Here is a 23,947-nt window from a genome sequence, read left to right as displayed (position 1 = left end):
CCTCTATCATAGCTAGGGAACTGTGAGTTCCCCCCTGATGGTTGACATAATCTATGGCTGTGACATTTTCTGTCTGGAAATGGAGATGAGAATCTCTTTTCAACAGAGGCCAAGCTTTAAGAGCTCTGAATATTGCACAGAGTTCTAGAATGTTGATTGGTAACCTAACCTCCCGAGGATCCCAAACTCTCTGTGCTGTTGGAGACCCCAAACAGCTCCCCAACCTGAGAAACTTGCATCTGTAGTGATCACAGTCCAGGTATGATGAGCAAAAATATGCCAGAATAGAAATGGCCCAATCAACCTTGGGAACTGTTTCACATAAATTAATATTAGCAGCAGGAAAAGGATTTTATTTTTTAAACCTTGCAGAAGGAGAAAATGAATCACCTGCCTTAGACCATTACCTAGAAATTATGTCAGAGACAGTATCAGGAATAGGGAAAACCTTGGGAGATTAAAAACTGAATTTAAATGATTACAAACTTATCATCAGAAACCTTAAGTAATTAAGATATTCTTTAAATGAGAACGAATATGTTCAACTTCTAACAAAAAAAGAGAAAATATCAGGTTCAACATAAGATAAAGATTTCTCATCACCAGAGGAAACTTCACCCTCTGAAGACTTAACAGTATCCCTGGTTTCAGGGCACATAGAACTTGCGAAAGGTAAAATTTTACGCTGATTTGAAGTCGGGAGAGCAGCCAGCGCATCAGAAGCTGCAGTCTTGGTAAAATGTTTCACACTAGATGAAACTATGTCAGTATTCTCCTGTAATGAACAAACAAAAGGTGTGTTAATACCCAAATAAACTGCATTAGGTTGATCTGATTGCATAAACATAGATAAGCTGGAGAAGGCACTTTAGCTTTTTACAATAAGCACACCTAATAATGGTAGAAAGGTGTTCAGTAGACTCAGTTTCTTGGGTAGATATAGGGAGAAAATCAAACTGCTTCAAGTTAGCATATGGCAAAGCAATGCAATAAACACTATAACTCCCTTAGAAAGCTCTTGAGGAATGAAAGTTACTGAGCCCCTCCTAAGTAGCTTTTTAAATAAACTTACAGGTACAATGCGTGCTAAGCAGAACTGCAAAAAAAACAGGAGACATTAACATAACATTGAATGGCAGATAACGCTCATCAGTAAGAAATAACGCGTGTGAAAAAACTAATAGCTAAAAGGAATTATAGCGTGCCAATACCCGACGTGCCCAAAAATTTCCCATGAGGTGAAAAAAGAATCACAAACCATACTCCATATACATCCCTTTAAGTACTGTACTCTGAGGGGAAGCTGGGCCTCAACATAGACTGCAAACCCTTTTCCCTGAAGAATCAAATGCACATCTTCATTCTTCAACTACCTCCAGTGGAAGCAAAGTAAAGACTAGGATATGTGTGAGGGTGGGTTTTATAGGGCTCTTGGGATTTGGGAATCTTTGCCTCCTCCTAGTGGTAGTGAAGAGTAATTTTTAGGAGAAATGGATTGTGGACTCTCAACACCTGTATGAAAGAAAATGTTTGCAATCTACCTGTTTTGGAGGTAATAACTCCATCAGTAGATATTGTTAGTTCCAAGTCTAGGAATTCTATTTAATTTGTATCTATACAATGTGTGAAATTAATCCCAACTGCATTATAATTCAGAAAAGATACAATTACAAACTTTATGCTAATAATTTGAACTCTTAAATAGAAATAAATGGTTATCTATATAATGGCCATAGAACACCAGGCTTGCCCCAAATTTAGAATTATTTATGTATTTCTCTTAAACAAAAACATAAAAAAAGATTTGCAAACTAGGAGCAAACCTGATGCCCATGGCCTTTCCCTTCATCTGTAAATAAATTGTCCCTGGTATTTAAAATACTTTTGTTCCAATATAAATATTATTAATCTAATAATGTAATCTTTTTGCTTAACTGACATGTAAAAATCTTGTGCTAAAACTTTTTTCAACAGCTTTTATCCCTAAATAATATTAGAATACAAGGAGCTAACATCAGAACTAATCCACTGTTGGTGAATACCTCCTTTGATTTAAAGGGGCAGTCAACACCAGAATTTTTGTTGTTTAAAAAGAAAGATAATCCCTTTATTACCCATTTCCCAGTTTTGCATAACCAACACAGTTATAATAATACACATTTTACCTCTGTGATTACCTTGTATCTAAGCTTCTGCTGACTACCCCCTTATTTCAGTTATTTTGACAGACTTGCATTTTAGCCAATCAGTGCTCACTCCTAGGTCACTTCACGTGCATGTGCTCAATGTTATCTATATGAAACACATGAACTAATGCCCTCTAATGGTCAAAATGCATTCATATTAGAGGCAGTCTTCAAGGTCTAATCTCTCTCTCTCTCTCTCTCTCTCTCTCTCTCTCTCTCTTCCTCTCTCCCTCTCTCCCTCTCTCCCTCTCTCTCTCTCTCTCTCTCTCTCCCTCTCTCTCCCTCTCTCCCTCTCTCCCTCTCTCCTCCCCTGCGCGCGCGATCAGCTGTGCTGATCGTGCTGATTTCTATTTATATATTATTCATATATTATTAGTGAGTTACATATTTTCAGGGGTGTTCATTTTATAGAGGAGTCACAGTCTACGTGACGTGTTTAAGTATGTATTAGTTGCATTTATTTAATTTATCTTTATTAGACCACATATTCTTAAGAGTATTACTTTATAGGGGAGTGAGTATTGACATCAGGTTATAGGTGTAGTTATGTATTATATGTATTAGGAGAAGGGTGTACTATTTTGTAGTTTTGTAGTTTATTTTCATTGGATCACTTATCTTAGGGGGGCATTTTATTTTTGTTGATGTTGGGTTAGCGGCAGAGCTATGTTGTTTATGGATTAGGAGCCATATTAATATCACAGAATTGTTTAGAGTAGGGCTAGATCATATTTATTTTATTTCCAGACGGGCACAAATTATGTGGGGGATTCCCTGTGTAGGTTCAATTATTATTAATATATCACATAAAGCAATCAAGTGTGTAATACACTATATTGTTTAGTGTTTGGAGCATTAAGGCTATTTGGCTTGGTTGTGACACTGTGTGTTTTATTTACGTGTTGTGCTGTTACGCTTTAATCACTTGTACCTTTGGTACATAACGGTATCCTAAAGATTCATCAGGGTTTAACCTGTGTGTTTTAGACTTTTCTTTAGATCTGTATTGGCCACTTGAGAAAATCCTACAGGTTCATTTAATTTGTAATCAGTGTGCTCCAATAAGATATTGATATAGGATGTATAAATATCAAGTGTGTTTTTAAATTGTTATAGCCTGATGAAACAGTCTTGTTACGGCTGAGAAACGCGTCACTGTTCTTAATAAATATGTTTTTAACCTTACACATTTGCTTTGAGAATTATATTGTCTAGAATTACTGGATTAATTGATATTTTTACACTGGGTTCCTGATACACGTGGATATCAGTCAGCTGGGGGGCTGGAAGTTCCAGCCTGTAATATTAAGCACCTGGAGGTGCTCTTTCCATGTGAGTGCAACCGTTTATTCTTATTTACATTTATATCTGAATGTACTAGGCCATGAGGCACCCTTGTATTGTTCTTATTGCAGAATCTGATTGAGAAGCATAGCAACTTCTTTGTACATGAAGCAGCCTGGGGTTAGAAGACTGTGTTTATAAAGAAATGGCTCACTAAAGACTATCAATTTTTCTATTCAATATTGTGGAAAATGGCTCACTAAAGACATTCGATACCATTGTTTGCCTGTTCTATGGCGATTTACCACCTGGGTGCAGCTTTTTAGCCCAGTAATGCTTTTCACAGAGTAGAACTTTATATATATATATATATATATTTTTGTATATCACATTTCTGTGTTATTTTTTACTGTAAAATATCCAAAGACTTGATGCATTTGCATTCAGTTGAACTAGATTTATTTTTAAAAATAAATTCTTGAGTAAAGAAAAATATATATTTAGTTGTCACATTTTGAGGTATGCACAATTTTTTTAAAACCAATTATTATTTATGTCTTGCAGTTGGGGTATCTAGGTTGAAAGGGACAGCAAATGTAAAAATGAATGTTACATAATTCCGCACTATGTGCAGAATTATGTAACATTAGCTTGACGATGCCTGCAAAAAATAAAAGGTTTTGTGAGATTTAATCCCACAAAGCTACACTGACCTTGCACTCCTTATCAGCCTCTCCTGATCCTGTGTTTTTTGAAAATCATATCACGGACACGCTGTCCTATTGGTATAAGTCTGCAGGTTTAAATCTCAGAAAACTCTTTTTGCAGGTATCGCTAAGTTAATTTTACACATTTCTGCACATTCTGCACAGAATTATGTAACATTAATTTTTACGTTTACTGTCCCTTGAACTTTTATGACTGTATGGGTACTTGATACAAAAAGGTTAAGAAGCTCTGCTATAACATTCCCCTGAATGTCAAAAACAAGTCTTTGCCCTCTCATAAAGTGGTATTGAAACATTTTGAGTGACAAGCATTAAAATACCAATTTCTGGGGCGTGGCTAAGCAGCAGCCATGATAGGACGCATTTTACAGAAGCGCTGAAAAATACCTAAGTAATCTGTCAAATATCTCCTGGAATTTGCAGAATCCTTCATTTTTGAAGTCACCATAAGCTAAACAGTTCCAAGCCGACTAGATCCATATATGTATTGCAGCATTTTTGTGTCTATCGGCATGGATATACGCCGAATAAACGCTAGGTGATGGCCTGCTGCAAATATCACCCCCCCCCCCCAAGCTCAGGGTTTATTAGGCTCAACATGGCTACCCAAAATAAGGAGGAATTTTACACAGCTTTATGCACCCTGCTTACTAACTTGGAACATCAAATATGTTGCATCTTTGACAACCCGATCCTAATGGTACAAAGGGGAGACTTAAAGAGCCAGCTTTTTAATACCACAAGATCGGAACCTAGAGTTTTCGCTGGCACCCAGAAAAAGGAGACCATAATCTTGCAGCACGCCCTGCTAACTGACTCTCTCCATTTTGAATCTCTACACATTCCAGAAAGTAGTGTAGATTCGGAGGCGCCCAGGTCAGTACTTAATTTTCCCGTGGTATACCAAATCTGGCCGTGGTGGCTCTGGGCTGCTATCAGAGGCTATTTACTACTATACCAGCCTCAAATGTAGACACATCTCCACCTGATCATTGTACCTGGATAGTGGGTAGAGGCCTTTCATTGGCAATCCTTCGGAGGGATGCTGCCGATCCATTAGAGGGTCGCCCGAGCGGCCATAGCTACTCAGCACTTGAACCAGCGACATCTCTTTAGGCTGGGAGAAACAGGGGAGATACAGATCATAACGCTGCAGATTCTCAAGCAGCCTTTCCCTGCAGTTCAGCCCTTGAGATGATAGTCTGGGAGGCTATACTCTCGGACACTTTTCCACTAGGAATTTTCAGGAGCACTTTGAATTCAAAGACCCAGTTCCCCGATTTCAGACTTGGTGGTTGGCTGAAAACAATGGACTCTCAAGACTCTGTTACTCAAAGGGAAATATGCGGAAACTTCTACCTTCTAAAGACAGGCGAGAAGATGATTACCCTTTCTATTGTATGCCTAACTATTCTCTTTAATTTAACCATCTTTACTGCACACAGTTTGACTATCTGTAATGTTATTTTTTGACCCCTATGCTAGACACCCAGAGTTAGCCCACTTCATGTGTAAGTCTGGGGACCCTATTTCACCAATAAAACAGGAACACATAACTACAAGCAGGCATGGTACTGAGATCCCGTCGGAGGATCATTCTTATTGTAAGATCTGTGGCCACACAAGCATCAGACATGCATAAATTTGAGTCTAAGGGACTTCCCCTTTGTATACACAGGAAAAGACTATTTCATATGGTGGTGTTACTAGACAGCTTACATATTCTTTAGTATTACTAGACAGCTTACATATTATTTACAATAATACAATGAGATAGTTTTACCGCTACCTGACCTGCTATAGAGGTCAGACTTGCATTTTGTGGTTCATAACATCCCTCATCAATTGCATTAAAAGTTTTAATCATATATGTAGCTTAGTTACTAGTTTGCAGCCTTTTTAAACTACCACTAAAATAATATTCTTCATACTTTTCTAGCAGTGTTCTGTATAGAAATAACTTAGGAGTGTCTAATTACCCTTAAACTACTAACCTCATTTAAAATGACCATATTAAGCAATCTTGTATAATAAGAAAAAATTGTATGTGTGAGATAATTTTCATGTATTCAGAGCTACTTTAGAGGGTAAGCGTGTGTAAAATATCTTAAGAAATATATTTTTCTATGTGTTTCTAGCCCTGGAACTGGATATATAGGACTATCTGTATCTACTTTATATTCCTAGGATATCTCATTATATCTGCATCTACATATTGGACCTCTTCCAAACAGCTTATAGGTACTTACTATATAAATCTGGTTATAATTACACTCATACGTGGCATACCTTCTCAACATACATCACTACTCTACCTTATATAAGGTTGGTAAATTCCAATTAGTACTTTATCCACCACTATTTTCGTGGGATTACAAATTACAAAATGGAGGTTTCAGAAGTCCATGTTTTGTAAATTTTCTTGCTCTTTACATGTATCATTGTATTGTGTCCAATCGAAATTTTGTCAGCTATGTTTTAGGACATTTATTGTATGGTCTCTTTTTCTCTTTTCTCTTTTGCAAAACCTCAATAAAAGATATATAAAAGAAAATACCAATTTCTTAAGATTTTTTTCTAAATAAGATTTGTCTTTTTTATTATGTGCAGCCTGTTTGTAACTTGCTTGGTACAAAATTTCACTGAGAGAAGGTATCACCATTATTTAAATAATTAATGTCATTAAAAAAAGTCCTTGTGTTTTTTCTTAGCTTATACCATGTATATAATTTATTAAAAGAAAACAAAGAGCAGTCTGTAGTGTAACCAGTTTACCTAAATTATACTAAATTTATGAAAATAATTAATTTCTTCAAAGTGGTGGAGTCAAAATGTGAATTCTTGATGTGTTACAGTACAAAAGGTAATCGTAAGTTCAAGTCATTATTTATGACATGAAATTTTAATGCAAGAGAAATAAATAAAATCCAAAAATCTGATTATGTAATTTTATCTAGTGTTTTTGGCTCCTCTGCCTGCTGATGTACCAAGTCTTAAAAGAATATAGATACCTTAATATATTTAATTAATTAATTTAAATGTCAAATGGTAACAGTATTATTTCTGATACAGGTCATGGCCAATGCAACTGTGGTAGGTGTGATTGTAAAGAAGGTTGGACAGGAAGAAAATGTGAGCACCCTCGTTCTTGTCCATTATCAATAGAAGAAAGCAAGAAAAAATGTCAGGGAAGTTCCAGTCAGCCTTGCTCTGGACGGGGTAAGTACATGATTTTAAATATTATACTTTCTCCTTAATGGTTCTGTATGAACTGATAGAGCATAAGGGATGCAAAACCATCAGAATGTAATTCTGTCCTCTACAACATAATATTGTGATAATGTAAAACCCATTGTGACTATAACCCAGGGATGTTCAGTAGTTTACCTAATGTGCCACAACCCTTGTTTTACTTATAGAGCTGGTACATTCATGAAAGCAATATTCTAATAAGAGCAAATGTATACACTGCATTTCTATGTAGAGTAATGGTATAGCTAGGTATATGCCCTTGCTCTGTCTCAGACAATCAGTGATTTAACTGTTCTATTCTACAGACACATTTACAGGATCTATTTTTTTTTTACCATTTTACTTATTTTACTGAAAGAAGAATACTGCATTGGTATTTGCAATGTACATAGAAAATCTGTAACAAAAAAGAGTGCTTTACCCCTAGAATTATATAGAAAAAATTCTCACTGAATAATACAGGAACGCTTTTTTAACCATTCATACTTTATCTTTATTGGTTTAACTATTCAATCGTACACGTTTAAAAACACAAACTCTCTAGATATTAATATTTAACATACTGTAGATGTGTGAATAATACCTCCTAGAATCATGCGTCTAGATGTGAAACGTAATTGGTTTGTATAATATCAAGCAGTCAGATACAAACAATATCTTTTGTAGCCGGCTATTAATAAATTCAGAAATAACGCTATAAGAAAAAGAACTGTTAATATGTGGAGTGTCAGGTTATGAGATTAAAGCTATCTAGCTAATAAGTCCTTGCTTGCACAGTTAACTTTAGCACAGCTGTTCAGTGTAATAGATTATGTCTGCTTAAACTCTCTAGATATTAATATTTAGCATAGGTGTGTGAATAATACCTATGAGAATCATATATTTAGATGTGAAACATTGTAATTGGTTTGTATAATATTAAGCAGTCAGATATAAACAATATGTTTTGTAGCCAGTGTTCTGTTATGTTTGCCTACCACGTTACGTTTCCCTACCTACTGCCATGCCTACAATAAACTTGCAAATACTCTGTGAACACATGCGCTCACTGCTGCAGTCGGCAAATATTACAGAACACCGTCCACAATTTTGGCACTAGCTGGGGACATCAGTGGCAAAAAAAAGGCAATATGTTCTTTTATTCAGTATATTGAATATTATTATACTAATGTATTTGATTAAAGGAGTCAATGTATTTCAATAAAGCAGACATAATATAAATAGTTACAAACATTCCCTTTCTCAATGAAACCCTAATACATGCCCATTTTTTAACTATTTATATTATTTTTGCTTTATTTAAATACATTCACTGCTTTAATCAAATACATCAGTATAATAATATTCAATATACAGAATAAAAGAACACAGTTGTAAGAAGCCTTTTTTGGCACTGATACAGTATGTTGATGTCCCCAGCTAGTGCCAAAATTGTGGACGGTGTAGTATAATATTTGCCGACTGCGGCAGTGAGTGCATGCGTGCAAAGGGTATTAGCAAGTTTATTGTAGACGTGGCCTTAAGCGTTACTTAGGTAGGCAAACGTAATGCGGTAGGCAAACACAACAGGACACCGGCTATTAATAAATTCAGAAATAATACTGTAACAAGAGGACCTGTCAGATGTCAGATTATGAGATTAAAGCTATCTAGCTAATACTCTATCTGAAATTATAAAGTCCTTGCTTGCACAGTTAACTTTAGCACAGCTGTTCAGTGTAATAGATGCTGTCTGCTTAAACTCTCTAGATATCAATATATGGCATAGGTGTGTGAATAATAGAGGTATTATTCACACACCTATGCCATATATTGATATCTAGAGAGTTTAAGCAGACAGAATCTATATTAACAGGTCCTCTTGTTACAGCGTTATTTCTGAATTTATCAATAGCCGGCTACAAAAGATATTGTTTGTATCTGACTGCTTGATATTATACAAACCAATTACAATGTTTCACATCTAGATACATGATTCTCAGAGGTATTATTCATACACCTATGCTAAATAATAATATCTAGAGTGTTTAAAGTGTCAGTAAACCTAAAAAATATATATATAACATTATTTTAGTGTTATCGTTATAAACCCTTTTATTGCCTTTGAATTGTTTTAAAATATGCCCGTTTTTCAGACCCGCTCTCTGTACTCTGCTGAGCGGGTCTGTTTTTTTTACACAGCGCATCAGGCCAGCTGTATATTCACAGCCCTGCCCAACAGCGCCATAACACTAAGTACAGCTCGCTCCTGCTCTTAAAACGGCCATATTTTAAAAAAATTCAAAGGCAATAAAAGGGTTTATAACGATAACACTAAAATAATGTTATATAATTCTGCACTATGTTATATAACATTATTTTTTAGGTTTACTGTCCTATTAAGTGTTTTTAAATGTGTATGATTGAATAGTTAAACCAATAAAGATAAAGTATGAATGGTTAAAAAATCGTTCCTGTATTATTTAGTGAGAATTTTGCCTATAAAATTGTAGGGATAAAGCACTCTTTTTTTCTTACAGACTTTGTAACTCATTTTCTTTCCTAAGACATGGAGAGTCCACAATGTCATTCCAATTACTAGTGGGATATTCACTACTGGCCAGCAGGAGGAGGCAAAGAGCACCACAGCAAAGCTGTTAAGTGTCACTTCCATTACCCATAACCCCCAGTCATTATCTTTGCCTCTGTCAAATGGAGGAGGTGAAGTTCAGTGTCTGGAGATATTTTTCCTTTTTTGGGTACTTTTCCCTGCAAGCAAGAATTTGGGTTTAGCTGTGTCCACATCAATCTCTTGAGTAAGAGTAGTGCTGGCTTTTAAGCAGTTAGGAAGTGGTGAGGTGGTCTTTACTTTGTTTCCTAACATATTTGCTGCCCTAGTCACAGAAAGCCAGAGTTGGTTTCTCTGTTCTTTCTTTTTCCACAGGTCTCTGTAAGGAGTATGTGTCCTTTCACGCCTGGTGAGCTGTCTTCCTGCCGGAGAGCTAGACTGCAGGTAAGTGCTTTTTTGTCTTCTAGCAGGTGTTGGAGACTTGCACTTTAGGAGTTAACTTTGCAGAATATTGTAACAGTAAGATAATCCTTATGTTTAGGATTGCTGAGGCAGTGGGCAGGCACTTATGTATGTGAAGGGGACAAACATGGGTTAATTCTTTATTGGGGAAGCTTTTACTTATGTGGCTCTTAGGTAAAATAAACTTTGTGTGTGCAAGTTTATATTGGGGCATGTTGTATAAGGCTGTAAAGTGGAGATAAACATTTAATTTTTTAAGTCTGTTTTTATTTTTCAATGGCGGTTCCTTTAAAGGGACATAAAACCCAATTTTTTTCTTTCATGATTCAGATAAAGCATACCATTTTAAACAGCTTTCCAATTTACATCTGTTATCAAATTTTCTTGTTATAGTTTGTTGAAAAGCTGGGATGTAAGCTCATGAGTGTGCACGTGTCCACAACATTATAAGGCAGCAATTTCGCAACAATGTTATACATTAGCAGGAGCACTAGATGGCAGCACTATTTCCTGTCATGTAGTTCTTCAGGCATGTGCACGCTACCTACAGTACCTAAGTATCCCTTCAACAAAGAATAACATGAGAACAAAACAAATTTGATAATACAGGGAGTGCAGAATTATTAGGCAAGTTGTATTTTTGAGGATTAAGTTTATTATTGAACAATAACCATGTTCTCAATGGACCCAAAAAACTCATTAATATCAAAGCTGAATAGTTTTGGAAGTAGTTTTTAGTTTGTTTTTAGTTATAGCTATTTTAGGGGGATATCTGTGTGTGCAGGTGACTATTACTGTGCATAATTATTAGGCAACTCAACAAAAAACAAATATATACCCATTTCAATTATTTATTTTTACCAGTGAAACCAATATAACATCTCAACATTCACAAATATACATTTCTGACATTCAAAAACAAAACAAAAACAAATCAGTGACCAATATAGCCACCTTTCTTTGCAAGGACACTCAAAAGCCTGCCATTCATGGATTCTGTCAGTGTTTTGATCTGTTCACCATCAACATTGCGTGCAGCAGCAACCACAGCCTCCCAGACACTGTTCAGAGAGGTGTACTGTTTTCCCTCCTTGTAAATCTCACATTTGATGATGGACCACAGGTTCTCAATGGGGTTCAGATCAGGTGAACAAGGAGGCCATGTCATTAGATTTTCTTCTTTTATACCCTTTCTTGCCAGCCACGCTGTGGAGTACTTAGACGCGTGTGATGGAGCATTGTCCTGCATGAAAATCATGTTTTTCTTGAAGGATGCAGACTTCTTCCTGTACCACTGCTTGAAGAAGGTGTCTTCCAGAAACTGGCAGTAGGACTGGGAGTTGAGCTTGACTCCATCCTCAACCCGAAAAGGCCCCACAAGCTCATCTTTGATGATACCAGCCCAAACCAGTACTCCACCTCCACCTTGCTGGCGTCTGAGTCGGACTGGAGCTCTCTGCCCTTTACCAATCCAGCCACGGGCCCATCCATCTGGCCCATCAAGACTCACTCTCATTTCATCAGTCCATAAAACCTTAGAAAAATCAGTCTTGAGATATTTCTTGGCCCAGTCTTTACGTTTCAGCTTGTGTGTCTTGTTCAGTGGTGGTCGTCTTTCAGCCTTTCTTACCTTGGCCATGCCTCTGAGTATTGCACACCTTGTGCTTTTGGGCACTCCAGTGATGTTGCAGCTCTGAAATATGGCCAAACTGGTGCCAAGTGGCATCTTGGCAGCTGCACGCTTGACTTTTCTCAGTTCATGGGCAGTTATTTTGCGCCTTGGTTTTTCCAAACGCTTCTTGCGACCCTGTTGACTATTTTGAATGAAACGCTTGATTGTTCGATGATCACGCTTCAGAAGCTTTGAAATTTTAAGAGTGCTGCATCCCTCTGCAAGATATCTCACTATTTTTGACTTTTCTGAGCCTGTCAAGTCCTTCTTTTGACCCATTTTGCCAAAGGAAAGGAAGTTGCCTAATAATTATGCACACCTGATATAGGGTGTTGATGTCATTAGACCACACCCCTTCTCATTACAGAGATGCACATCACCTAATATGCTTAATTGGTAGTAGGCTTTCGAGCCTATACAGCTTGGAGTAAGACAACATGCATAAAGAGGATGATGTGGTCAAAATACTCATTTGCCTAATAATTCTGCACTCCCTGTATAAGTAAATTGGAAACTTTTTAAAAATTGTATTCTCTATCTAAATAATGAAAGGATTTTTTTGGGTTTACTGTTTCTTTAAGACAGTGAGAGCTGTAAATGGCTTTTCTTTCTTCGGCAGGGGACACGTGCTTGTAGTGATGCGCAGTTCATCTTTGCTAGTCATGTGATCTTGTCTTCCGACATCAGAGCGGAGTGGAGTCACGTAGGAGCTGCCTTTTCTGTGTCGGCTGTTGCGGCAGTGGGAAATTTAAGTGACAAACAGTACCTGTGCTTCCATAGTTTTGGGAAAAGTCACTAGCATTCCCTGTGCAATCGTTTTGGGATCCTCTTAATGCGATAGGGCACCTCAGACTGTCTGAGGTGTAAAGGTTTCTGCAGTTGTTTTTTTCCTTTGGGGCAGTTTTGTCTCATTAGCTTGTTACCGCTTATAGGAATGAAGAGTTTCTTAAAGTGACAGTAATTCCTATTTTTTTTTTTTTTTTTTTTACATTTCTCATTTAATTTGGAGGTATTTTTATTTTTGCAGCCATGGATATGGATCAAGAATCTGATTTTTTTGACAAGTGTCTATTATGTCTAGAGACCCAAATCGTTTTGCCTATGCAATTTTGTGCTACATGTATAGCTAGAACGTTAGAATGTAAAGACAAATTATTGCCCTCTGAGCCTATTGTCTCCCAGGATAATGCTGTTCATGTTATGCTGCAGCTTTCTCCTCAAGCGTCCCAAGCCTCATTGGCATCACATACAGTGCCCGGCGGTTCCTCTCAGCCTCTGGAGGCATATATTTGCCTGTAGATTTTGCTGCACAGATATCTTCTGTGGTATCTGCGGCATTATCTGCTTTTCCCATGTTGGGGATGCGCAAGAGGAAATCTAAACATTTTTCTGATAGTAAGGTGTCTGTCGCCTCTGCTGCTGTGAAGGTTGACCTCCATCCTAAGTCTAATGAGGAGGATACCTTGGTAGCTTCTGAGGGTGAAATCTCAGATTCGTACAGTATAATTCCTCTGACCGACTCTGAAGAGGTACATTTTAGTTTTAAAGGGACAGTCCAGTCCAAAAAAAACTTTCATTTTTCAAATAGGGCATGTAATTTTAAACAACTTTCCAATTTACTTTTATCAACAATTTTGCTTTGTTCTCTTGGTATTCTAGTTGAAAGCAAACCTAGGGAGGCACATATGATAATTTCTAAGCCCTTGAAGGCCGCCTCTATTTTATTTACTTTTCACAGCAGGGGAGAGCAAGATCATGTAGGCCATATAGATAGCATTGTGATCACGCCCGTGGCTAGTGGAAGACACTGCACTAATTGGCTAAAATGCAACTATATGCAAAATAACTAAAAGTCATGTGATTAGGGGCGGTCAGAAGAAGCTTAGATACAAGTTAGTCACAGAAGTAAAAAGTGTATTAATATAACAGTGTTGGTTTTTCAAAAAACTGGGGAATGGGTAATAAAGGGATTATCTATATTTTTAAACAACAAAAATTCTGGTGTTAACTGTCCCTTTAAGCTTGAACTGTTAAAGGAGGTACTAGCTACTTTGGACGACTCCGATTCTTCTGTCGCTATCAACCCTAAGAAATCTAGTAAACTTAACAAATACTATGGTGTTCCTTCCCCTGTGGAAGTATTTCCTGTTCCAGACCATGTGTCGGAGATCATTGCTTGCACAGGAGTGGGATAAGCCAGGGATATATTTCTCCTCGTCTCCCGTTTTTAAAAAGATGATTCCTGTTGCTGACCCTATTCGAAAATCATGACGCACAGTGCCTAAGGTAGAAGGGGCTATATCTACTTTGGCTAAGAGAACCATGATTCCTATTGAGGATAGCTGTTCCTTTAAGAATCCCATGGACAAAAAGCTAGAGGCTTATTAAAAGTAAATGTATGTTCATCAGGGTCTACAATGGCAACCTGCAGTTTGTATTGCCACAGTGGCAAGTGTGGCATCTTATTGGTGCAATGCTTTTTCAGAGTTGGTTTTAGAGGAAACTCTGTTGGAGGAGATCCAAGATAGGATTAAGGCCTTCAAACTAGCCAATTCTTTTATTTCTGATGCAAACTTGCAAGTCATTAGATTGGGAGCCAAAATGAAATTAAGGGTGGAAAGCGGTCCTTTTGTACCACAAGACAAGAATAGACCTAAGAGGCTTCAAAATTCTAATTTTCATTCCTTTCACAACTTCAAAGGTCAGAAGTCTTTCTCTTCCAAGCAGGAGCAGTCCAAGTCCTCTTGGAGACCCAATCAGTCTTGGAATAAGGGAAACAATCAAAGAAGACCTAATCAAAGTCTAAGTCAGCATGAAGGGTCAGCCCCTGGTCCGATACTAGATCAAGTGGGGGGCAGACTTTCCTTGTTTCAACAAGTTTGGATACGCGATGTCTCAGACCCTCCCTGGGAGTGATTGTTCCATTTCCACTAAGGGAACAGGGCCTAGGATTTTATTCAAATCTGTTTGTGGTTACCAAAAAAGAGGGAAGTTTTCGTTCCCTTTTAGACCTGTAGTGTCACAACAAATTTCTCAGGGTACCGTCCTTCAAAATGGATACCATCCGTTCCATTCTTCCTTTGATCCAAGAGGGTTAGTTCATGATGACCATAGACCTGAAGGACACGTATCTGCATGTTCCCATCCACAGGGATCATCACAAGTTCCTGAGATTCACTTTCCTGGACAAGTACTTTCAGTTTGTAGCTCTTCCATTTGGCCTTGCCACAGTTCCCAGAATTTTTTCAAAAGTTCTAGGGACTCTTTTGGCAGTTGTCAGGTTTTAGGAAATCATAGTGGCGCCTTATTTAGACAACATCTTGGTTCAGGCGCCATCTTTTCAACTAGCAAAATCTCACGCGGAGAACTTGTTTTCTTTTCTTCGTTCCCATGAATGGAAAGTGAATCTGGAAAAGAGTTCCCTTGTTCCGGCTACAAGAGTGATTTTCTTAGGGACCATCATAGATTCCCTATCTATGAAGATTTTTCTGACGGAGGTCAGAAAAGCAAAAATGATCTCTTCTTGCCTCTCTCTACAGTCTACTGTCCGGCCGTCAGTAGCTCAATGCATGGAGGTAATTGGTCTGATCGTCGCCTCCATAGACATCGTTCCCTTTGCTCGATTCCAATTGAGAGCTCTGCAGCTATACATGCTCAAACAATGGAACGTAACCATTCAGATCTGTCCCAGAGGATAGATCTGGACCAGTTGACAATCGACTCTCTTTCGTGGTGGATATCTCAGGATCATCTGTCTTAGGGAACATGCTTTCAGAGACCCTCCTGGGGAGCAGTTTGGGACTCTCTAAAGTCTCAGGCCTATGGACTCGAGAGGAGTCTTCTCTTCTGATAAATATCTTGGAGTTGAGAGCGATCTTCAATGCTCTAGTGGCCTGGCTTCAGTTGTCTTTAGCCTGGTTTATCAGATTACAGTCAGACAACATCCCCTCAGTGGCTAATTTCAACCACCAGGGAGGAACTCGGAGTTCCTTGGCCATGAAGGAGGTGACTCGGATTATTCAGTGGGTGGAGACTCACAATTGTCTTTTATCTGCCATACACATTCCAGGAGTGGACAACTGGGAGGTGGATTTCCTGACCAGGCAGACCTTTCATACCGGGGAGTGGGTTCTCCATCCAGAAGAGTTCTCCAGGTTAACCCTCAAGTGGGGGGGGGGGGGGTGTCAGACTTGGCGTCTCATCAGAAAGCCAAGCTTCCAAGGTACAGTTCAAGGTCAAGAGATCCTCATGCTGCCCTGATAGATACTCTGGCGGTTCCTTGGGATTTCGGTCTAGCATACATGTTCCCTCCGTTTGCTCATCTTCCACAAGTCATTGCTTGTATCAAGCAGGAGAGAGTATCTGTAATTCTAATAGCTCCTGCATGGCCTCGCAGGATCTGGTTTGCAGACCTAGTAAAGGTGTCATCCCTTCCTCCTTAAAGTTACCTCTGAGGAAGGACCTTCTAACTCAGGGTCCTTTCCTCCAACCAAATATAATTTCTCTAAAGCTGACTGCATGGAGATTGAACTCTTAGTTCTGGCCAAGCGTGGTTTTTCTGAGTCAGTTATTGATACCATGCTTCAGGCTCGCAAGCCTGTTACTTGTAAGATTTACCATAAGGTATGGCATAAATACCTATATTCATGTAAATCGAAAGGCTTCTCTTCGAGTAGGGTCAGGATTCCTAGAATTTGATCTTTTCTCCAGGAAGGTATGGAGAAAGGGTTGTCAGTCAGTTCTCTGAAGGGTCAGATTTCTGCACTGTCTATTCTTTTACACATACGACTGGCGGATGTGCCAGATGTTCAATCCTTTTGTCAGGCTCTGGTTAGAATCAGGCCCATGTTTAAATCTGTTGCTCCTCCTTGGATCTTGAATCTTGTTCTTAGAGATTTGCAGCAGGCTCTGTTTTAGCCAATGCATTCTGTAGATGTTGTTATTATCTTGGAAAGTTTTGTTCCTTATTGCTATTTCCTCTGCTAGTAGAGTTTCGGAACTGTCGGCTTTACAGTGTGATTCCCCTTACCTTGTTCTTCATTGCGGATAAGGTGGTTCTTCGTACTAAATTGGGGTTTCTCCCTAAGGTGGTTTTGGATAGAAATATTAATCAGGAAATTGTTGTTCCTTCTCTTTGTTCTAATCCTTCTTCTCAAAAGGGACGTTTGTTGCATAACTTGGATGTTGTGAATATCCCACTAGTAATTGGAATGACGTTGTGGACTCTCCGGAAAGAATACAATTTATCAGGTAAGCATAAATTTTGTTTTTCTATGAGTATCCTTAGTTCTATATTGCCCCCCCTAACAGGTGCTTCTTGATTACAAAAATATTTGGCACCTATAGGTACTTACCATTAGTACTACTCCATCTACTATCTTGTTACTATAGTGTTTGCAATGGTGTCTTTAGAAAAAAAATTTTCCTGCACAGCGGTGATAGGGGCATTATAATAAAGTGCCAGAATAAAATTATATTAGTGGAAGAATGTTTAGCAGGAGAGAATTCCTGTTTTATTGGTGTATACGTGAGCTGCATATTATTGAAGAAAATGCTTTTTATAATATGAAAATTATTTATAAAGATAGCACCTTACAAAGACACCTTACAGGCTCTTCTAGCCAAATCTTCTTTTTTCAGCAGCTGACAAGCAACAGCAAGTGCCCCATTTGCACTTTGTATTTCTATAGCTTTGTAGTCTTGTAATACTGCTAGATGCTAATATCAGATATCATTGCAACTGAATGGGAATCACTAATACTACTAGAAGTAGACCAGTTTAGTCATTTTTTAAATATTTAATTTGGAAAAAAGCTGTTTTCTGTGCCTTTGTATGGCACTATGATAATATTTGTGATCAATGAAGAAATAAAGGCTGAATAGTTTTGGCTGTAATGTAGTGAGGAGAGCTGGTTAGGAGGTCTAGATAACAATAGTGAACTTGATTCATAGAAACTCATGTGGTAACCAAGGGGCCTTTGTAAAGATAAGGTTATGTCTGAAATGCGTTAAGCTTCATTTCACCTGTATATTCCATAGTTTTGCACATTCCTGCCATAAACATCTATAACTGTGTGAGGAACACAATATGTTTACAAGAGGGAAAATAGTAATTAGTGCAAATGCAACACTTTGGAAAACATGCTTGCAAACTGGTTTATGTAAATGTATTTTGTTATGGTAGGTAGTCTCGCTGGATATAATTAAAGGCATCTTGCCAATCTCACAAAAGAAGGACTGGTGTGGGGGTGTTCTAGAGGTGTGATTCTTTACTTACACTTAGGCCTAGCATGCGGAATTCATAATGGATCTTTTGTCCTTGTAAATATCTCATATCTCTTTTTGTTTTGTATTGTCTTAAAGGTGTTTTAGCATTACCTTTCACAATCAAGCTCTTTTTTTTGCACTATAATGTGAATGGTTATGAGATATATGCTGCTCCATTGCTAATAATGGAGAGGCAACTACAATTTGTGTATGTGATGAAGGGCTGGTACACATCTTTTTAACTGAGCAATTTTCAAGTTGCAATATTTTGTATTATATTATTTTATGATCACATTTGTAATATTTGCTATGTAACCACTATCTTTTGCCTAAACTTTCCCAAGGAAATAATGACTTTACCTGTTCTGGGTGGATGAGCAGTTTCTCCCATCAGAATTCTGCATTTTAAGTCTGCTTTTCCATCTTTTAAATGCTTACAACATTCAACTGGAATAACCAGTGCTCATAAATTACATTAAAACCCCATTATGGTATCTAATTTTATATCCATGGTGATACAATGAATTTAAAGAAAATATCTTACTCATGACATTAGGTTTTGGGACCACTAGATAAACCAATCTCAGCTTCATAATACCCCCACCAAGTGGCCATTACAGAAAAGGGCTTCTTTATTTTCACTTTTGCTGAAGTAAAAACTGAACAAACAAATATTTGAAAATAAGATCCTTGAAAATAAAATATAGTTATTAATTTAATTTTAAGAAAAAAAAATAAAAAAATGTTTTTTTCAAGAAATAGTGCATATTATTCTAGTCTTTTGCTAAACATGTAAATGTCCTTGATCAGTACCCCTTTTAACAGATGGGATGGATTCCATAGATAGTTAACGGAGATACTTTGGAATAGACATTTTTCATTATAATACCAACTGATTTTAAGCAATTCATTTTAAAGTACCTTTTATTTTAGAAAAATGTGTTTCCCTTTAACAGACACTATTTTAAAGGGACAGTAAAGTCAAAATTAAACTTTAATGATTCATATAGAGCATGCAATTTTAAACTGACATATGAATTAAGACATGTGCGAGCTCCTGAGCTCACCTAGGATTACTCTTTAACAAAAAAAATTATTATTATTATTATACTTTATGTAGCGCCAACATTTTCTGCAGCGCAGTCCATGGGTACAATTCATTTAAATAAAACATTAATATCAAACTTGTAAGAGACAAGACAACATTTTACAAACACATACAAACACATACAGTAGGAATTAAGGGCCCTATTCTAGAAGGGTAGGTGGTAGGCTTCTCTGAACAAAAAAGTCTTCAGGGAACATTTAAAGGAAGAAAGATTAGGGCAAAGCCTGACAGCACTGGGGAGAGTGTTCCAGAGGGTAGGTGCTGCATGACAGAAGTCCTGCAGTCTAGCACGGGAAGAGGTGATAGTCGAAGATGCATGGAGCAGGTTATTGTTGGATCTTAGTGGGTGGGCTGGAGTATACTTGTTGATTGAATTTAATTCTGCTGTGAATGGGAAGCCAATGAAGGGACTCGCAGAGAGGTGCATTAGATATAGAGGGAAAGGAATGGTGGATTAGCCTAGCAGAGGCATTTAGGATGGATTGAAGGGGGAAAGGCGTGAAAGAGGAAGGCCAGTAAGTAGGTTATTGCAGTAGTCAAGTCGGGAAATAACAAGTGAGTGGATTATTTTCTTTGTGGTGTTAGCGCTCAGAAAAGGGGGAATCTTGGAAATATTGTGTAGGTGGTTGCGGCAGGATGAAGAAAGCGATTGGATGTGGGGGATGAAGGATTGATTTGAGTCAAGTGTAACTCCGAAGCAGCGGACTTGGGGTGATGGGGATATGGTGATGCCGTCGACAGGGATAGAAAAGTCAGAAGTCGGCGTAGAGCTTGAGGAGGAGAATAGAAGGAGCTCAGTCTTGGACATGTTAATCTTTAGGTGGTGAGAGGCCACCCAGGAAGAAATACCAGATAAGCAGTTGCTGACATGAGAAATGACAGAGGGAGAGAGAGCAGGGATGGAGAGGTGGATCTGGGTGTCATCAGCATAGAGGTGATATTTAAAGCCGTAACTGTTGATAAGTTTACCCAGTGAAGAAGTATAAATGGAGAAGAGTAGAGGACCCAGAACAGATCCTTGAGGAACTCCAACAGGCAGAGGCATTAGAGAGGAGGTGTCCCCAGCAAATGACACAGAAAAATACCTGTGAGAAAGATAAGAGTGAATCCAGAAAGAGCAGTGTCACAGAGGCCAAAAGAGCTAAGGGTCTGTAGGAGGAGGGGGTGGTCAACTGTGTCGAAGACATAGATTGGAGAGTTGTTTAAAATGTCATGCTGAATCCAATCAATTTAAGTTTAATTTTCACTTTACTGTCCCTGTCCGCAGAAATGTTTCCACGTGGGGGCACTAATAAAATACCACACCAAAATAGAATTAATGTAATCATATGCAGTATTTGTTGCTTGATGTATACATGAACTACACATCAATTCAAAAATCATACCACATTGGCATCAAGAATGACTTAAGCTGGTGCTTATACTTAGACAAAGCAATATTACAGGAGGGCGCTAACCCCTTGATCCTCATAGCTCCGTTTTAGGTAGATCTGACCATAATCATTCTAATTGATGCATGACAAATGATAACTTTCAAGGCTTTATACAATCTTTTGGTCTGTACGTTTTTGAAACAGCCAAGCAAATTTCTAGTTGTTCTTATAACACAGTTTAAAGAGACACTAAATCAAAACTAAAAGTTTTATCTTTGAGATAAAGCACACAATTTTATATAACTTTTCAACCTTTTTCTATTATCTAATTAGCTTCATTGTCTTGGTATCCTTTTTCAGAAAGCATACCCAATTACCCAGGTAGGCTCAAGAACAGCAATGCACTACTGAGAGCTATCTGGTTATTGGGGGCAGCACATAGATGATTCTTGTCATTGGATTACCTGATGTGTTCATCTAGGTCCCAGTTATGCATGGTTGCTCCTTCACCAAAGGATACCAGGAGAATGAAGAACATGTGATTATTGAAATGCATAAGTGTTTTAAAGTTGTATACTCTTTCTGAATCATGAAATAAAAAAAATGGGGTTTATATTCCTTTCACAAATATGACAACCCATTATTTATATGTTAAAGTGCCAAGTAAGCTTAACAAGGATGTTTAATATATTTTTATTTAATCCCCAAATTCTTGTAATTTTATTTTGGGTGTTTTATCATATAAAGAACAGATAATCAATAATCCTGATGTAGAAATATTATGGAAACTGCTAGCTCATAATGCTAAATGCATTTACATAATGGTTCTGATATAAGACTCATGGGACTGTTTTTATTTTTCTTAAAGGGAGATGAAACCGTACAATTTTAAACAACTTTATTTCTATGATCAATTTTGCTTCATTCTCTTGATATCCTTTGTTGAAAGAGCAACAATGCACTATTGGGAGCTAGCTAACCCAATTTATAAGCCATATGACAAGAGGCATACATGTTTAGCCACCAATCAGCAGCTAGCTTCCAGCTCCTGAGATTGCCTAGGTATGGTTTTAAACAAAGGATGCCAAGAGAACTAAGCAAATTAGATAATAGAAGTATATTGAAAGTTGTTTAAAAATGATATGCTCTGTCTACATAATGAAAGAAAAATGTGGTGTTTTATGTCTCTTTATAACAATATTCCTGTAGACACAGAAGTGTAAGTCACAAATACAAGGAGGGTTTTCTGTAAAATAAGAATTAATGTTTTGTCCTGGATTCACACTACCTGAAGTGTGCAAGGCTAGTGCTTATTTTAAAGGCATATCTGCACCAAATGGAGATATGGTGACACATACAATTCCCTATGTGTTGTAAAGCTCTGGCCTTCAAGTTGCTGATTAAGTCCAGACTTCATGTTTGTCATATCCTGTGCTGAAGTAATCAAATTGCTGTTTGGGTCTGTTCCTGACTTTCAGGTTGCTAAGACCTTTTCTATAGTAATCTATTAGGTGAAGATTCCTGACTTGCAGTACTGCCTGGTCCTGTTTGTTCTTCACGAGCTACTGCCTCAGACTCTTTTCTCTGTTGTGCCTTACCATATTATCTCTACTCCTGTATCAATTATCTAGTCACATCCTAGGATTTATATCTACAAATAAAAACAGACCTAAAACTTTCAATGGCAATTTATGGATACATTCGAAGTAAATCATATGTAAAGTTTAGTCATTTGTGTATGAGCTCTAATGCATCAATATAATAATAAAAAATTGCCTGGAGTGAGAATGTAACATGTGATTTTCAAAATAGCTATTAGATGCTACATCTCCAGAACTATTGGAGTGCTTTATAATTAATTTAGTAGTTAAACATGCCATAATGAAATCACATACAACAGAAGATAGTCCATTATAAACACAGGTTAATGCTTCTAAAAGCAAACTTTGAGCTTCAGCTTTCCTTCTTAAAATGATATCACATAAAGAAGTACACTCTTGGGGCCACATGTACTAAATGCTGGGCACACAAGGTCTTGGGAACCTATCCACCCAGCTTTTTGACAAATGAGCATCAGACATTGTACATACACTGCCCATATGTGCTATTGCACAAGTATTCGCTTGTTCAGCATCACCCCCTGCTCATTTCCAATTTGGCCTGTAAATCAACCTGAATGAACGTTTTTGGGTTGATTTTTTTCTGCCAATTCAGAGATGGCGAAGAAGGTAAGAACCAGTGGGGGAATGACTGCTGCTTCTTTCATTGCAGAAAGCAGGCTCGAATGAGAGCATCTACCCCTCAAGGACCCTGTATCAGCATTCACTGCTTTGTACATGGAGTAGCCCATGGTCTATCTTAGACAACGGTCAATTATGTCAACAAATAAGTACTATATGCAAAGGGTGCACAAACAACCTGGTTTCATTCTTCACACAGTGTGATGAGAGCAGGATGTGATGTCACTAGTTTGGGGGCGGGGCCTAGGTCCGGTAGTCTGTGTCGCAGTTAGTTAGTACAATCAACCTGAATAGATGTATGTTTCCATGCTCTGTAATAAAATAGAGTTGTACCATCATTGCTGTGTCCTGCATGTGTCCTGCATCTCATGACATGGTGTCAGAAGTTTTGGCCTGCGCTTCTGTTCCACGATGTCAAAGTTTACCCCACCTGAGCCTTTTGACTTCTCTCAGCCTGCAGCTTGGCCCACATGGCGTCAGCGGTTTCAGCGCTTCAGGATTGCTTCCAAGCTGGACAAGGAGAGTGGTGAAGTACAAGTTAATTCTCTTTTATACTCTATGGGGAAAGATGTGGAGCCTGTGTTCAATGCTTTTACTTTCCAAGAAGGGGAAGAATTTAACTTTGATATAGTTATGGATAAACTCAGTGCCCACTTTGTGCCCAAAAGAAATGTGATTCATGAGAGAGCTTGTTTTCACAAACGTAATCAGTGTGTGGGAGAATCTGTGGAGTCATTTGTGCGCAGCCTGTATGAACTAGCTGAATTCTGTGAGTTTGATGTTGCTAAAGAAAAGCAAATCAGAGACACAATAGTTATTGGGATTGC

At 37.9% G+C, this 23,947-nt stretch overlaps 1 protein-coding gene across 1 annotated transcript in view; it reads left to right on the top strand.

Moving 5' to 3' along the window:
* ITGBL1 (integrin subunit beta like 1) overlaps nt 1-23,947 on the top strand; it is an 803,636-nt gene that overhangs the window by 486,960 nt on the left and 292,729 nt on the right. Inside the window, exon 7 of the mRNA XM_053707807.1 lies at nt 7,271-7,417. Within this exon, the coding sequence (XP_053563782.1) occupies nt 7,271-7,417 (147 nt within the window). The remainder of the gene's footprint in view (nt 1-7,270; nt 7,418-23,947) is intronic.

The sequence above is a fragment of the Bombina bombina genome, chromosome 3, assembly GCF_027579735.1.
Source record: "Bombina bombina isolate aBomBom1 chromosome 3, aBomBom1.pri, whole genome shotgun sequence".
NCBI lineage: Eukaryota > Metazoa > Chordata > Amphibia > Anura > Bombinatoridae > Bombina > Bombina bombina.
This window is presented reverse-complemented; position numbering and strand designations above follow the sequence as displayed.